The sequence below is a fragment of the Carlito syrichta genome, unplaced genomic scaffold (assembly GCF_000164805.1).
Source record: "Carlito syrichta isolate Samal-C Ts95f unplaced genomic scaffold, Tarsius_syrichta-2.0.1 Scaffold301773, whole genome shotgun sequence".
Classification (NCBI taxonomy): Eukaryota; Metazoa; Chordata; class Mammalia; order Primates; family Tarsiidae; genus Carlito; species Carlito syrichta.
In genome coordinates this window covers 184,222-200,956 of record NW_007245869.1, presented here as the reverse complement: position 1 = coordinate 200,956, position 16,735 = coordinate 184,222, and the positions used below count along the sequence as shown (strand labels likewise).

At 36.6% G+C, this 16,735-nt stretch overlaps 1 protein-coding gene across 1 annotated transcript in view; it reads right to left on the bottom strand.

Annotated features, from left to right (window-relative positions):
* The window catches only part of LOC103257498 (echinoderm microtubule-associated protein-like 5), an 85,894-nt gene extending 69,951 nt beyond the window's left edge, over window positions 1–15,943 (bottom strand). The window contains exons 1-2 of the mRNA XM_021710970.1: window positions 15,915–15,943; window positions 2,406–2,565 (exon numbers count right to left, since the gene is read on the bottom strand). Coding sequence (XP_021566645.1) covers window positions 2,406–2,565; window positions 15,915–15,943 — 189 coding nt within the window. The remainder of the gene's footprint in view (window positions 1–2,405; window positions 2,566–15,914) is intronic.
* Between the last annotated feature and the right edge of the window lie 792 nt (window positions 15,944–16,735).

Genomic DNA, 16,735 nt, shown 5'->3' with positions numbered 1-16,735 from the left:
CTGGAAGCCTATAAACAGTTTATAGATATAAGCAAACAGGTATGTTCTTTCAAATATATTTTTTAAGTTAAAGTATTTTTTCATTAACATAATTTCATAGCCACTCTTCTTAACTTCATCTTCAACTGGTAGCAGTTCCTTAAATTTTAGTTGTAGCTGTACTTAAAATGGATGAATTCTTTTTGAAATATAAATAGCCACCTCCTAAGTTACATGTGTGGGAGGCAGTAGAGAATTGCTGTCAAAAACATGAGATTTGGTATATGACTGACCTGGGTTCCCGCTCTGGCTCCATTTACTAGCTGTGTAACCCGGGGCAAGTTATTTAATCTCTCTAAGTCTCAGTTTCTTTATCTGTAAAATAGTGATAATAATAATATCTATTTCATAGGATTGCTGTGAAGGCTAAATAAGATAATGCAGACTCAGCATAGTGCCTGGCACTTAGGATTATGCTTTATATGCTTAAAATGTTAACTAACATGTTACATTAATATCTGGGATAAGAAAAACACATGTAGCCAAGACTTTTCTTATAAGTTTCTCAAAATAACCAAAATTAAAGGCTTTCAACTAGTAAAAGCCATGGACAAAATTTCTCCTTGGATACATAAAAAAAGTTCTTCTTCAGCAATGCAAGATACTACATTTAAAAAGGGCAATTTTAAAGTTAAGAATATCTATATTTAAAGTATATAGATACTTACAGATAAAATATTATAGTTAAAATATCTTGAATTTCAAAACACCTTAAATAATTAAAAAAAAAAAATTTTTTTTTTTTTTGAGTCAGAGTCTCACTCTGTTGCCCAGGCTAAAGTGTAGAGGCACGCTCACAGCCACCACAGCCTCGACCTGCTAGGCTCAGGAGATCCTTCCACCTTGTCTTCCAAGGAGCTGAAACTACAGGTGCACACCACCATGCCTGGTTAATTTGCTGATTTATTGTAGAGACAAGGTCTCACCAAGTTGCCCAGGCTGGTCTTGAGGCCCCAGACTCAGGCAATCCTCTCGCCTCTGCCCCCAAAGTGTCAGGATTACAGGCATGAGCCACTGAGCCCTATAATAATTTTTTAATACAATAAATAGTTTTTAAAAACAACTTTGTAGGCTGGTTTTATAATGTTTTATACTCCTGTGAAGTAGGTAAAGAGTAAATTATCACTCTCCTTTAAAAAAGAAATGAAACTCTGACATGAGGACATTAAAGGACTTGAAAGATAACAGCAAAAATGGGACATGAATTACATTTCTGCAATTGCCAATCACTGCTATATAGTAATATTAAACTCAGAAGCACATTTTCCCCCAAATAAGAGGTTCTAATTAAGTCTTTTTAAATTCATTAACAGAAAGTCACATCTTCTCAGAAAGTCATACTAATCTATGCTACTCAAAAAAGCTGTTCCTCAGAGTAATATAGAAAACATCTACTGGCTATTGTGTTCAAGGGGTAGAACACACTGTAACCACTTTCTGTAAAATAGAGATCTACAAAACTAATTTTATGAACTGAAAAGTAGATAACTAGCCACTGTTACGCTAAGCACTGGCCAGGTCATGTATTCTTTGACCTATGGCCAGGTCATAGCTCAAAAAAATTTTAACAGATAGCTCAGGGAGGTGAATCTCCTTTCTTATTTACTTTTTAAATAAACTATATTTTTCAACCTAAAAAAAAAAAAGGTAGATAACTAAAATTTTCCCAAAAGTTAAAATCATTTTAAAGTCTAGTTTTAACACAAAACTTTTAAAGACTTATAAATTAACACACCTGAAAAATCCAACTTCTTACTGGTGATAACTTAAAAAAATATATACATATATTGGGCATAATAACTTCCATAAAAGCACCACAAAAAAGTTCTTGGCCTGTTTAACTTTTCAAAAATCATTGACCAGAAGTAGATAATAATTTGAAACTTACTAATCTGTGGGGTGATAATTACATCTTTTGCTTTGAGCTTTGATTTTGTATAAAAATAGCTCATAGGTATTGTACCATTATGTTCAATTAAAAAATTTAATAGATAGCTTTGAAAGTAACTGAAAATTAAAATACTTATGAGTCTACCTAGAGAAACTTAATTTTCCTAAGACATTTTCAACTTTCCTAGCAAAATATTCTACCTCAAAATGAGTTATATATAAAATTTTCTATAACAACCAGGTAATATTCCACTGAATCAGAATCACTCTGGCATCAGCTCAATTGAGAATGGTCTGATATGATGAAATAAAAACCTACTGGTGTTATTTTTCTTACATACATTAGCCACCTACTTGTCCACCCTTGGAAAAACAATACTTTTCATCAACTGCTGTCCCAATTTAATATTCATAGTTATTTCCTATGTACACATTTTAAAAACATAATTTAGAAAAAATGAAAAACTGTCACATACCTGTCCATCTAAATCAAATGCTAAGCAAGCTATACCATGTGTATGAACATCCTTTAGAACTGATATGGTCTGCACAGTATATGAATCCCACACACAGATGTAAGGCTCTTTCCCAACTTGTCCTGTTGCTACCAGCACTCGTTCAGGATGCAATGCAAGGCTGCAAAATAAAGAAATGAATAAACAAATAAATAGCAAGATTTAAAAATCACTTACAGAGTTTCTCTAGTATTTGGCATATGTATGCTAATGTGAACAGCAGACTTTAATTATGCATCCATTTTAAATAGTTTGGATTTAAAATAAATGACTTCTATAAAAATCCATGCTAAGAGTTACTACTTCAACAGTGTATCTGATAAACAGTTAATGATAAACTAATTATCTCCTTCATAATCCCTGTAATATGATATATTGCATGTAAACTTCTCAAAAAAAGAACTTTCACAAGGGATCAATTGAAACACAGAAACAAAATAGCAGCCATTTTTTCACTTAGTATTCATCTGTTTTTAAGCCCTCTTTTCTATTTTACTATTTTTTAAAATTGAATACAGTTAGATCAAATCTTAACGTCCAAATACAGCATCTAGTAGTATTCCTCCTATAACATTAATAACTGAAATTAAAGATCCCATTTTAAGAAACAGAAAGGTCACCCCTAATTCACAGAAAGTAATCTAGGAGTCTTTAAAAATAAGACAAAGACCTGACAGTTGGTAATGGTTTATGTACACCAGCAGAAGGCAGGGAACAGATACAAATTTCTATTTAATAAATTTTTCTATAAGTAGATTTAGAATATCAGATTTGCCTTTGAGATGAAAAACTTTTACTCCTGGCATCAAGGTAGAGGATGAACTGAAAGGGAAAAAGTTAGGAAGGTATTAAAACATAATCGACAGATTAGAAGTATAGAGTAAAGGAAACAAAGGGGTACAAGATGACTCTTGAGTTTCTAGCTTGGGCATTTGAATAGTCTGGTGTGGTAATCATCAAGTGAGGGAAAACTAAATGAATAGCCAGTGGGAGAGAAGATGAGTAGGAGTGCAAAGCTGGTTCAACATATGAAAATCAACCAATATAGCACAATAATAAAATAAAGGACAAAAACCCGCACAGGTCCATCTCAACAGACACAGAAAAATCATTTGACAAAATCCAAACCCTTTCATAATAAAAACACATAAACTAGAAACTGAAGAGAACTTCCTCAAAGTGATAAAGGGCATCTACAAAAACCCAGAGTTTACTACATATTTAATGATGAAAGCCTGAAGGCCATCTCAGGTTCCTTATGGACACCCAATTGTTCCAGTAACACTTGTTGAAAAGACAATCTTTTCTCCATTGAACTGTCCAAACACGTTTGTCAAAAATCAATCGACCATATCTATGTTAATTTGCCACAAATTGAACCCCATATTTTGTTCCATTAATCTATGTCTCTATCCTTTTACCAATACAACACAGCCTTGATGAGTATAGTTTATGATATGCCTTAAAATTGAGTACCCTGAGTCCTCCACCTTTATTCTTTTTCAAAATTGCTTTGGAGGTCAAGCGCAGTGGCTCATGTCTATAATTCCAGCACTTTGGGAGGCCAAAGCAGGAGGAGGATCACTTGAGCCCAGGAGTTCGAGACCAGCCTAGGCAACATAGCAAGGCCTCATTTATACACACACACACACACACACACACACATACACACAGCCATGCATTGAAGCACACATCTGTAGTCCCAGTTACTCAGAAGGCTAAGGCAGAAGAATCACCCATGACTAGGAGGTAGAGTCTGGGGTGAGCTGTGATTACGTCACTGTACTCTAACCTGGGTGACAGAGACCCCGTTGCAAAAAAAAAAAAAAAAAAAAAAATTGCTTTGGCTGTTCTAAAATTACTTTATCTCTTCTATGGGTTACAGAATCATCCATATATCCTATCTATCTTGTTGGGATTGGGGTTGCGATTACATTAAATATGGAAATAACTTTGAGGAGAACTGCCAGATTAACTAAATTGAGTCCTCCAATTCATAAACACAGCACATCCCTCCTTCAATTTTAGGAATTCTTTGATTTTTTTCTAGCTTCATTTTATAGTTTTTAATATATAATGCAGACCCTACATAGATTTTGCAAAATTTATACAAGATTTTTTTTAGCTTTTGTAAATGGTATAGTTTTAAAATGTCAGTTTCCAATTGTTAATGGCTAGTACACAGAAATAAACTTACTTATGTATGTTCATCTTGTATCCTGTGACTTTGCTCAATTTACTTCATTTTAGGAATCGTGTTCTGTGTGTAAGTTTTTTTTAATAGGTTATTTGAAATTTTCTATGTAGGTAATTATGTCATCCAGGAATAGAGACAAATTATTTCTTCCTTTTCTCTCCATAGGCCTTTTATTTCTATTTCTTTCCCTATTGCACTGACTTGCACTTCTAGTATTCTCCTTAACTAGGAGTGGTAATAGAGGACATTCTTGTCTTTTTCCTAATCTTACAAGGAAGACATTCAGTCTCTCACCATTAAGAATGAACTTAGCCATAAGGTTTTTGTAGACGCTTTTATAGCTGGGGTAAGGAAGTCATCTTCTATTCCTGGATTGCTAAGAATTTTTAAAAACACGAAGAGATATTGAATTCTGTCATATGCTTTTCCTGTATCTTTTTTAAAAATTGTTTTAGACTCTCATTCTGTTGCCTTAGATGGAGTGCAGTGGCACAATCACTTCAACTCCCGGGCTCAGGCAATCCTCCAGACTGTTTTTTAAATGTTTTTGTAGAGATGAGGATTTGCTATACTGTCCAGGCTGGTCTTGAATGCCTGGATTCGAGTGATCCTCCTGCCTACACCTCCCAAAGTGCTGGAATTACAGGCATGAGTCACCACACCCGGTCTCCTGCATCTACTGAGATGGTCATATGGTTTTTTTTTTCTTTAGTCTGTTAATATAGTGAATTACAGTTGAACCAGTCTTGTATGAATGAAACCCACCTGGTTATATCATCCCATTGCTTATTAGTTTATTTTGTTGAGAATTTTTACACTTATGTTAATTAGGAACAGTGGTCTATAGTTTTCTTTTCTTCAAATGTTTGTCTAGATTTTGTGTTAGAGTAATGCAAGCCTCATAAATAGAGTTGGGAAGCACTCCTTCCTCTTCTATTTTCTGTAAGAGATTGTGTGGTATTGGTATTACGTCTTCGGTAATGTCTGGCAGAATCACCAGTGAAACAATCTGGACCAGGAGCTACAAATCCCATTACTTTATAAGGCTCTTCAGGTTATCTATTTCTTCTCAATGAGTTTGATAGTGTATATCCTTTAAGAGGATAGTCCATTTCATCTAGGTTGTCAAATGTATACGTATGGAGTTATTTATTGCATTCCTTTATTATCTTTTTAATGTCTTTGGGTCAGTAGTGATACCCTTATGAATATTGGCAATTTCTGTCTCTTTCTTTTTATTCCTGGTCAGTCTAACTAGAAATTTATCCATTTAATCAACCTCTTCAGAGAACCAACTTTTGGGGTGATTTTTCTCTGTTTTGATTTTTGCATTTATTTCTGCTTTTCATTATTTCCTACTTTCTGTTTGCCTTTGGGTCTAGTTTGCTCTTCTTTTTCTATTTTTTTCCTTTTTTTGAGGCAGAATCTTAGGTTATTAACCTGAGAGCTTTCTTCTTTTCAAATATATGCATTTACTGCTATAAATTTCCCGTGAAGTGTTGCTTTAGCTGAACTTTAAATTTGATATATTTTAATTTTCTTCCAGTTCAAAATATTTTCCAATTTCCCTTGTTTCATGTTACTGATTTTTATTTTGTTTCAAATGGTCAAAGAACATAATCTATATAATTTTGATTTTTAAAATTTTACTGAGAATTTGTTTTATAATATATAGCATACATAGTATTGGTAAATGTTCTAATAGTACTAGAATAAAATGTGCATTCTGTGGTTATTGGCTCACATCGTTTGCTATGCCATGAATAATAAAGTCCTTTGTCTCTGACCCAGGACCCTCATGTCTTTGCTAGCATCCTAAATAAATAAATAAATGTAACTTATTAGTCTGTAATGAGGGTAAAAACATACCCTAGACTATATTAGTTTTCTATGCTGATATGACAAATTACCACAAATATAGCATTTTCAAACAACATAAATGTATTATCTCTCAGTTCTGCAAGGCAGAAATCTTGTTACAGTATGGCTCCACTGGGCCCTCTGCCAACAGGCTCACAAGGCCAAAATCAAGGTATCAACACAAATGCATTACTTTCTAGTCTCTGGGGATGAATCAGCTTCCAAGTCCATTCAGATGTTAGCTGAATTCAGTTTCTGGTGGTAAAAGGACTGAGGCCTTCATTCCCTTGCTCACCGTTGGGAACCTCTCACCCCCTCACAGTCACCTGAATGCCTCGTCATGTTGCCAACTCTATCTTCACAACAGCAATGACACATTGAGTTCTTCTCAAGTTTTAAATCAGAAGTCAGAAATGACTTCTGTTGTATGTCTTTTTGCTCCAGCTAAAGAACATTCTCTACTTTTAAGGGCTCACATAATTAGATTGGGCCCATCTGGATAATTTAAGATACTCTCCGTATCTTGAGGGCCATATTTTAATTATATCTGCAAAGTCACTTCTGTCATTTTAAACATAACAAATTTGCAAGTTCCAGGAATTGGAGTGTGGATATATTTGGGGCCAATCTAGCTACCATGCAGACTCAGATAGAGACCACTAAAGAATTCTTTATTTCCATTTTTATATTTTTCAGGTCTAGCTATTACATTTTTCTACAAATTCTATTTCTTTGCTGAGAACCTCTAACATTTCATTTGTTTCAAAAGCATTTCCTTTTAATTTGTGACATACAGTTAAAAAAAACCCTTTATATTTTTTGATAAAACTAACATCTAGCCAGGCTCGGTGGCTCAGCCTGTAATCCCATGCTTTGGGAGGTTGAAGTGAGTGGATTGCCTGAGCCTGCGGGTTCGAGACCCACCTGGGCAACTTGGTGAGACCTCATCTCTACAATAAATCGAAAAATTAGCTGGGCGTGGTAGCATGCGCCTGTAGTTCCAGCTACTTGGAAGGCTGAGGTGGAAGGATCGCCTGAGCCCAGCAGGTCGAGGCTGTGGTGGCCGGGAGCATGCCACTGCACTCCAGTCTGGGCAACGGAGTGAGACTCCAAAACCCAAACACACACACACACACACACACACACACACACACACACACACACACACACACACACACACACACACACACACCCCAACACCCCCCCAACATCTAGGTCATCTTGAATTATATCCCGGACTTTTTTTTTTTTTAATAAGGGTCTCGCTCTGTTACTCAGGCTAGAGTGCAGTGGCATGATCATAACAATCACAACTCACGGCAGCCTCAAACTCCTGGGTTCAGGTGATCCTTCTACCTCAGCATCCTGAGTAGCTGGGACTACGTTCACATGCCACTAGGTCTAGCTAATTTTATTTTTTAAAATTTTTTGTAGAGATGAGGTTTCGCTATATTGCCTGGGCTGGTCTTGAACGATCCTGGAAAATTTGAATATTATGTTATAAGCTCTGGATCCTGTTAAAATTTCCTAGAGAATGTTGATATTTTTGTTAGTTTAGGCAGGTAAGCAGCCCAATTTGGTTCAGGGCACACGTCCCTTCTGGGTTTCCCATGCTAATTTAGTTGTTAAAGCTCTTGCAGTCCTACAGCATGTGGATACCACAGGGGCAAATCTGAAACCCAGATGATTGTAGTTCAGTTCTCAAAGGCTTTGATATGCTGTTTCCAGGCAGTTCCAGCATGTGCAACATAGAAACGAGTCAGGGACATCAAATTTAGCCTTATGAGATCCCCTTCTTTGAGCTCCATGCTCCCTATAATTTCCCCCACATTCTCCAGTGTCCAAGGACCCCTTTTCTTTGTACTCTAGTTAGGAGTCCAGGATGTGAGCCTCTGCACACTACCATGCATGTTCCACAGCTGAGTCTGCCTCTGGGCAAAAAGCATTTTGCTTATGTTTAAATTAGTTTTTTGTCACCATATTGCTATGCTGTAAGAATTCCTGATATAGTCTCGATATAATTGTTTTCTCAAATATATTTTTTGTATATGTGTGTCTCTGTGCACTGCCATTTAATTTTCTTAATGGTATATTTCTTTCTGTCTTTCTTGAGAAAGCAGGATTTATTGAGAGGACAGAAAAGCTCCCAGAGTGGGATGGGATCACAAGGGGCTGGCCAATGGTATCTTTAAAAGATTTTAATTTTTTTTTTTTTTTGAGTTGGAGTCTCACTCTGTCACCCAGACTGGAGTGCAGTGGCCACTCCCGGCCACTGCAGCCTCAACCTGCTGGGCTCCGGTGATTCTTCCACCTCAGCCTTCCAAGTAGCCGGAACTACAGGCATGCACTACCACGCCCGGCTGATTTTTTAATTTATTGTAGAGATGAGATCTTGCTGCCCAGGCAGGTCTCGAACCTGTGGGCTCAGGCAATCCACTCACCTCAGCCTCCCAAAGGTGCAGGATTACGGGCTGAGCTATCAAGCCCAGCTAAGATTTTAATTTTTAAAATGCTTTATTTTGGAATTTTAGACTTATAAAAAATTTCAAAATAGTACAGTTTTCTTATATCCCCCATCACACTTCCCTAATATAAACATTTTATATAACCATAATACAAAGATCAGGAGGAGGAAGAAAATTAACCTAATATGTTAATATTATAAACCTTATCCAAAATGTACCAATTTTTCCACTGTTTTTTTCGATTCCAAGATCCTATCTAGGATTCCATGCTTCATTTAACTGTTCTTCCTCCTTAGCAACTTCCAGTATCTGCAGCAGTTCTCTAGACTTTCCTTGTCTTTCATGACCCTGATATTTTTGAAGAGTATTAACCAGTTATTTTAAAGAATATTTCTCAATTTGGAATTGTCCTGTTTTCTCATGATTAAAGTGAAATTATGCATTTTGGGCAAGAACACCACAAAAATTATGTTTGTCCTTCTTTGTACATCGTAGCAAGGAGTTTAGAACATCAACATATATTATTACTGATTATATTTACTTGATTCTTTGCTTAAATTGGTGCCTGCCACCGTAAAGTTACCACAGAATTTCTTTTTGTAGTCCTTAAGTCTGTTAGGGGAGATACTTTGAGACTATACAAACCCTGTTTCTTCTCAAACTTTCACTTACTGATTTTACCAGCTCTTGGTGGATCTTATCTGAAACATATACTACTATAGTATTCACCTAATGTGATCCTTTACTTCTTTTCTTCAACATTAATTAATTAGAATTCTACTATAAGGTATTTATCTTTTCTCCTCTATTTATTTAACCCATCATTTGTTTGTATCAGCTTGAACTCACAAATATTTTATTTCGAAAAAGTTAAACTTTTTCTACAAAGGACTGGATAGTAAATGTTTTATTATCTGTAGGCCACACAATTTCTGTCACAACTACTCAGCTGAGCTGTTATAACACCTAATCAGTCATAGACAATATGTAAACTATGCATTCTACTGGGAGCAATATCATCTCCACAGGGGCAACTTGTTCTTATATGCATGGAGGTCTTACTCTTTTACTGGATAGAGCAAAGAAATACATGCAATGCAGGAATTAATTAAGAAAGAAACGTCCAAAAAGGCTCCTTGGGAAGGGCAGTAATGAAAATGAGGTTTCAAAATACTGATATAACAAATAGTCGCATCTGTTTTCCAACAAAATTTTATTTACAAAAATAGGTGGCAGGCCAGATTTAGCTGGCAGTCTGTTGCTGGCTGACCTCTGTCTTATTCTGTGGGTTAAAACCCAATACTATCATTGTGTATTTTGTAGCTCAAATTGTTCCACCTTTGGCCTTTAGTAGATCCTTGAGGTCAGCTTCCATATTCTTTCAATAAGCCACCATCTTTTTTTCCAGCACTTAGTTTTTTGCACCAAAAAATATTCCTGTATTTTTCCTGTTCCAGTCTTATAGCCAACTACTTCTTGAGAAAGCCCTAGTTCCTTTTATTGGAGAATGGTATTTAGAGAACAATATCTGGGTGCTAGAGTGATCATAGCTACTGGAATGTTAGTGCTTCCAGGCTGTCTCAGTAGACAGAGTTAGGAAACACACCAACTAGTATACTAACCCATGCATATATTCCATATTCTGTATCTATCTATATATTTTAAAAGCCATGAATTCACATCAATACCTCTGATTCCAATCCAAAATCACAAGATTCATCAAAGACTTCTCTATTTCTTTATTTATAACTTCTTCCTCCAAGAGAACTGGGCTCTCATAATCTAGTCTATTTACTTGTCTAATTTTAGTATATAAAGACATTTCAGAATTGGCAACCTGTGAAGAACAATTTTACCAACTAGATTACAGCTCTTTTTGCCTTTATCCTTACAGTATCCAGTGGAGATACTGCTTTTCGGTTAGGTTAGTTGCTCCCCACAAAGCTCAGCAGAAGAGAAGGGAGAGAGCTTGTAAAACTGAAACTGAAATGTTTCTTCTTCTCCTTTTACTTATAGTTATTTGGCAATTTTGGCCTTCTTTGTATAAGCAATGTCAAGGCTATGGTTTGCAGAAAGTTCATTGTCATGAAGCAATTTGGGGAAGTTATTTACTATATATCCATTACTGTTTTCAGTGATCTGGAAGTGAGATAAGTTATTTTAATAAGATTCAATTTATAATTTACTTTTTATAATCCATGTGTGGTTGTTGTGTTCTACTTCCTATATCTTTTTCTAGAAATTTTATAGTTTTTGCTCTCACACTGAAGATATATGAACCAATGTTAGTTAAATTTAATATATAATAAGGTACATGTTGAGGTTCATTTTTTTCCTCATAATAGATATTCAGTTGTTTTTAACATAACTTGTTGAAAAAAATCATCCAGTATGGAGAGGATATATTAATGTAGGTAAAGGCGATAATTTCTGAAGCAGACAACTGGGATCTAGTGCACAAGTGAGGGGATTAACAGGAGACAGGAGCTGGAGGTACTGCTGATGGATGCTGGAATCTGAAGATTCTTCTGATACCTCCAATTTTCTTAAAAGAGAATGAAAGCACAGTGTTGTTTAAGCATCCTTAAAGTCACCTTAATATCTTAGAGTTAAGCTTTATCTCCATAATGCCTAGTAAATTGCTGAACATATAGTAAAATTAAAAAACATTTATAGATTTATTTGGGAGACAGATGATAAAAGTAACTATCTGAAGGTGTATTTCTATTCTAAAGTATTTAACCGGTGGCTCAGCCTGTAATCCTGCACCTTGGGAGGCTGAGGTGAGTGGACTGCCTGAGTCCACGGGTTCGAGACCCGCCTGGGCAACTTGGTGAGACCTCATCTCTACAATAAATAAAAAATTAGCTGGGCATGGTCGCACATGTCTGTAATTCCGGCTACTCGGAAGGCTGAGGCGGAAGGATCACCGGAGTGCAGCAGGTGGAGGCTGCGGTGGCCGGGAGCAGCCACTGCACTCCAGTCTGGGCAACAGAGTAAGACTCCAATTGAAAAAAAAAAAGTATTTAACATAATTAATACCCACCCATATCATAACACTAGCATTTGAAATATATGGAAAAAACAAGTTTTTTTACGGTTCCTCTTCCTAGTAATACTGCTGAGTAATAGAAATTAATTAGGTATGAACACTATCATCAAATCTCACAATTACATATTAAGTGACTTCAGGTATTTAATCTCTAAATTTATCATAACTACAAAGTCACACATTAAATAAGGACAAAAGGAGCTGTCTTCTCCATAGATTTCCCTTCTCACATACAAGTGTTAATCAGCATCCTTTCAAATGTATCTCACACATCCCAAACGAGCACTGTGCACTATTAGACAACTCTATTCAACACTTAGTTGATATATTTGCATCCCTTTCTCAACCACCAACCTCCCTCATGACTACACTTCCCCCACTATCAAGCTCTGCCTTGCAGCTGATAAGCCTGCCTTGGACTTAACGAGTAATACAGATGGAAATAAAGTGAATAACTTCATTCCTACGAAATTCACTCACCTAACTGTACCTCACCAGCAGACTCTGACTTCCCTCTTATAAAATAGAAGACATGTCTATACTCCCTGAGCTCTCCACGGTGTTCTGAATCCCATTCTCCTTACTTGCAAGTACTTCATTCCTAGAACTATTGCTTCCTCACCACTGTGTCATTCCTATTAGCATTCAAATATACATATATTTTGGAATTCCCTTGGCCCTTCACCGGTCACCCCATTTCTCTGTTGTTCCACATTCACAGCAAAATTCCTCAAAAGAGCAGTCTCATCTTCTTCATCCTTGTATTGTCTCAATGTATTCCGAGTAGGCTTTCGTCCCCTTCTTCTTCACTGAAATAGTATTTTCAAGATCTTGTGTGACCTTGTCAACTCTAGTGAAAAATTGCAAGTCCCCATTTTCTTCCACTTTTCAGCAATACTCAACAGAATTGACCACTTTTTTCTTTTTGAAATACTCTCCTCTCTGGGCTTTCCTGGCTCCATAATCTACCAGCCCTCCCTTCCCTGGCTCTTTGAGAGGCCCTACCCTCCTGCACCCAACATCTGGATGTTGAAGTATCTGAGGACTTTGTCTTGGCTGTCTTACCTACCTTTCCCAAGTCATTTAATCCAAACCCATGACTTTAAGTGCATATAGACTGTGATAACCCTCAAATCTAAGTCAGAGCAGAGAATAAGCACCTCAAACTAAATACATTCAAGAGAATCTGATTTCTTCCCTGCTTACCCTCCAGTTTGCTTCTCCTTATCTTAGTAAATGGTATCACCATCCATTCAATTGCTTAAATTCACCTTCACCACCTCTCTTCCCCTCACTCATCACATGCATCCCATTAGCCTGTGCTATTGGCTCTATTGTCACCCTCACCTCTGCTACATCCAGAATCTGGGCCAGCATTCATCTTCCACCAGAACTGCCTCAGTAGCCATCTGACTACCTACCTTTTTTCTTCTATTACTCCCCTTTAGAGCTTTCTCAACATTGCCAGAGTGTTCTTCTAAAATAATGTAAATCTGATCTCATCATTTACTTGGTTAAAACCCTCCAATAGGTTCCTATTCAAACAGAATAAAACCCAAACTATCTAAGATGTGTACTTACAAGTCTTTATAAGATATGTGTTCACCTACTTCTCAAACCATAACTTGTAACATTTTTCCTCTTGTTCAATACCCCCCAGTCTCTTAAAATGGCCAAGCTCATTATGCTCTCCTAGTCTTTGTCTAGAATAATCTCTCAAATCTTTACCTCATTCATATCATTCATGCTGTAAGTCAAATGCAACTTGCTCAGAGAAGCCTTCCCTAACTACTCCTAGTCATTCCAACATAGTCTACCCATTATCTTCATTTATTTATAGTAGTTATCAACTACCTAAAATTGATATTCTACATTTATTATCTTACTCTCCTCCATGAGACTGTGTGTTCCAATATATTATATCCTAAGCACCTTCAACAATGACTGGCACTCAGCAGGTATTCAATCGATATTTGTTAACTGAGTTTCCAATGAGACTATTAGTGTCAAAATAAATTTTTTTGAAAGAAATAATCCTCAATACAGAAAAATCCTTATGGGTAATTCTTTTCACTGCATCATCTTTTATAACAGTAAAAGTAGGAAAACCACTTACATGTCCAACATTTATGAAACTGTTATAGAATTATGACACACTCACAGGATTGCCTCTCATGTAGTCATTAAAAACATGTGTGGAGATTTTTAATAATACTGGGAAAACCTTATGTTATAATGTTAAATAAAAAGCAAATAATCTAGATTTTACACATAACATACCCTCAACTACTTAAGAATATATGCATCAAGGCCGGTGGCTCATGCCTATAATCCTAGCACTTTGGGAGAGCTGAGGCAGGAGGATCATTTGAGGCCAGGAGTTCAAGATCATCCTGGACAACATAACAAGACCCTATCTCTACAAAAAATTTAAAAAACTAGCCATGCATGGTGGTGCACACCTGTAGTCCCAGCTACCTGGGAGGCTTAGAAGGAAGGATCACTTGAGCCCAGGAGTTCGAGGCTATTGTGAGCCATGATCATGCCACTGTACTCCAGTGTGAGCAAAAGAGTGACACCCCCCCAACTAAAAAACAAAAACAAAATCAAAATATCTTAATAGGGAATAATCCAAAACACAATAGCAATATCTCAAGATTGCAAGATTGTAGGTAAATATTTTTCTATGCTTTTCGATATTCTGTAATGATATACAAAGGGTGCCAAAAATGTATACACATTTTAAGAAAGGAAAAACCTGTATTAAAAATATAATACTATCCTGCCTGTTGCATGGTGATGCTAGCTATTCATTTGATTAGTAATCTTTTGAGCAAACATCATACTACACATTGCTACCCTAATTCAATTCAACTTTGAAAAGTAATGCATAGATAGCATCTCTTAAAATGTGTATAATTTTTGGCACCCCCAGTATATTACTACTTTAAAAATTATAGTAATAACCCTCTGAGAGGAAGGCTAACAAGCCTCTCATACTCCCTAGTATATTAACCTCAAACTTCTATATCGTTTCTTTATATGGCTGCAAAAATTGTCACTTGCAAATGTATATCATCTGAATCTAACATCCAGGTTTCAGATACAATTTCATACCATGGTAACATAACCATCTATGGGTTTTCTGTGGTAAGTTCATTGTCCATGGTTTAACTAATAATTATCAAAGTCTCTTTGCAATCAAGTAATGCTGGCCAGTTTGAGAGCTCTGTAGTCGGTGATCCCCTATGCTGCAAGACCCAGAATGGCCTTCTGCTTTTCAATCCTGGTCAGGAATTTTTCCCTGCTTCCTGATCACTTATACTATCTATCAAGACATGGACACTGAGGTGATTAGACTTAGTTACAGCATCATCTTGTGGCTAAATTAACTTATTCTATACACAACATCATACTGAGTAAAAACTGCAAAATTCTTAAGAGTAGCTGCCTGTGATAAATGTCATCACCCCTCATATATTGAAATGAATATGTAATGTGACCCACACCAAAGGCAATAGCTTCTAGTATTGTATCTCTTGACTGATGAAAAGAAACAGACTTCAACGAATTTGAGGCAGGGAATTAATGTTTTCTTTGGGTGGAAAATGAAGTAGGTACATGATTCTCAGGAACAGGAAGAGCAGCAAGATTTATTTAACAAGGAGCCTGATGACAATTGTGAGTCTCAGTTTTCCTAACCGATGTGGGAAACAGGCTAGGATGCACACTTCTCTTGCCATTATTTTATTTCTGGGCCTTTAATTTCAGTTAGGTTCTGACACACATTCCTTATTTCCAGTACATATGTCTATGACCACCCCTCCATCTTTCTCACACCCCATCCAGAGGTTGACACATCCATACTTGGCAATGATACAATTCAGAATTCTCACCTCATATCCAAGCTGTCTTTTTGTTTCATACCTATATTCCCCAGCCTTTGGTTTAAAGTAAAATCAGGCATTTGCTCCCTGGTTGTAAAGAACAGGATAACATTTAGAGTGAAATCTGAGTTAACACCTCCTATAATCACAACCTCTTGTTTGCCAATCCAGCATATGATCTGAGCTGTCCATCCTAGAGAAAAATTTAGACTTCTGTGGTCTTATGATGAATTGCTTGTCTGTAGCCTCCAAAATAACTAGATCGAGGGCACAATGTCCACCTTCAGTCCAATGCCTATCCCCTCATTCTAGCAGTCAGCAAATACCAAGCAATTATTTAGTGTTTTCCCCCATGGTTACTACTTCAGATGTATCTACATGCCAGTGTTATAAGGCAGGCACTATATTTCACTTCATCTTTCAACAATCCAATCCACCTTTAAGTTATACTGACCAACAGACAGTGATACTGTAAACAGGGAATTCAGGAGTTATCACGGTTTTTGTTCCAGTTCTTAGTGTTTTTTGACCAATATGATGATTCCACGAGCCACCCTATAATCAGAATAAAGTCCACTGTAGCCAAGGAAACTTGTTTACACTGGCTAGGCATGACCCCTGTCAGTCCTATGTTGTCTCAGAATACTGATCCACACTGAAGGTACAATGGAGGATACTTGCTGGACTAAAGGGAAGCCAGTCAGCTATTAGTGGCTGATTTGTGCTTGGTTAGTGGCAACATGTGTTCTCAAACCCTGCAAAACACAGTGTTCCTGGTACCACTTGCCCAGAGTGTACATAACTCTATGGTTCTATTACAACCACCCGTG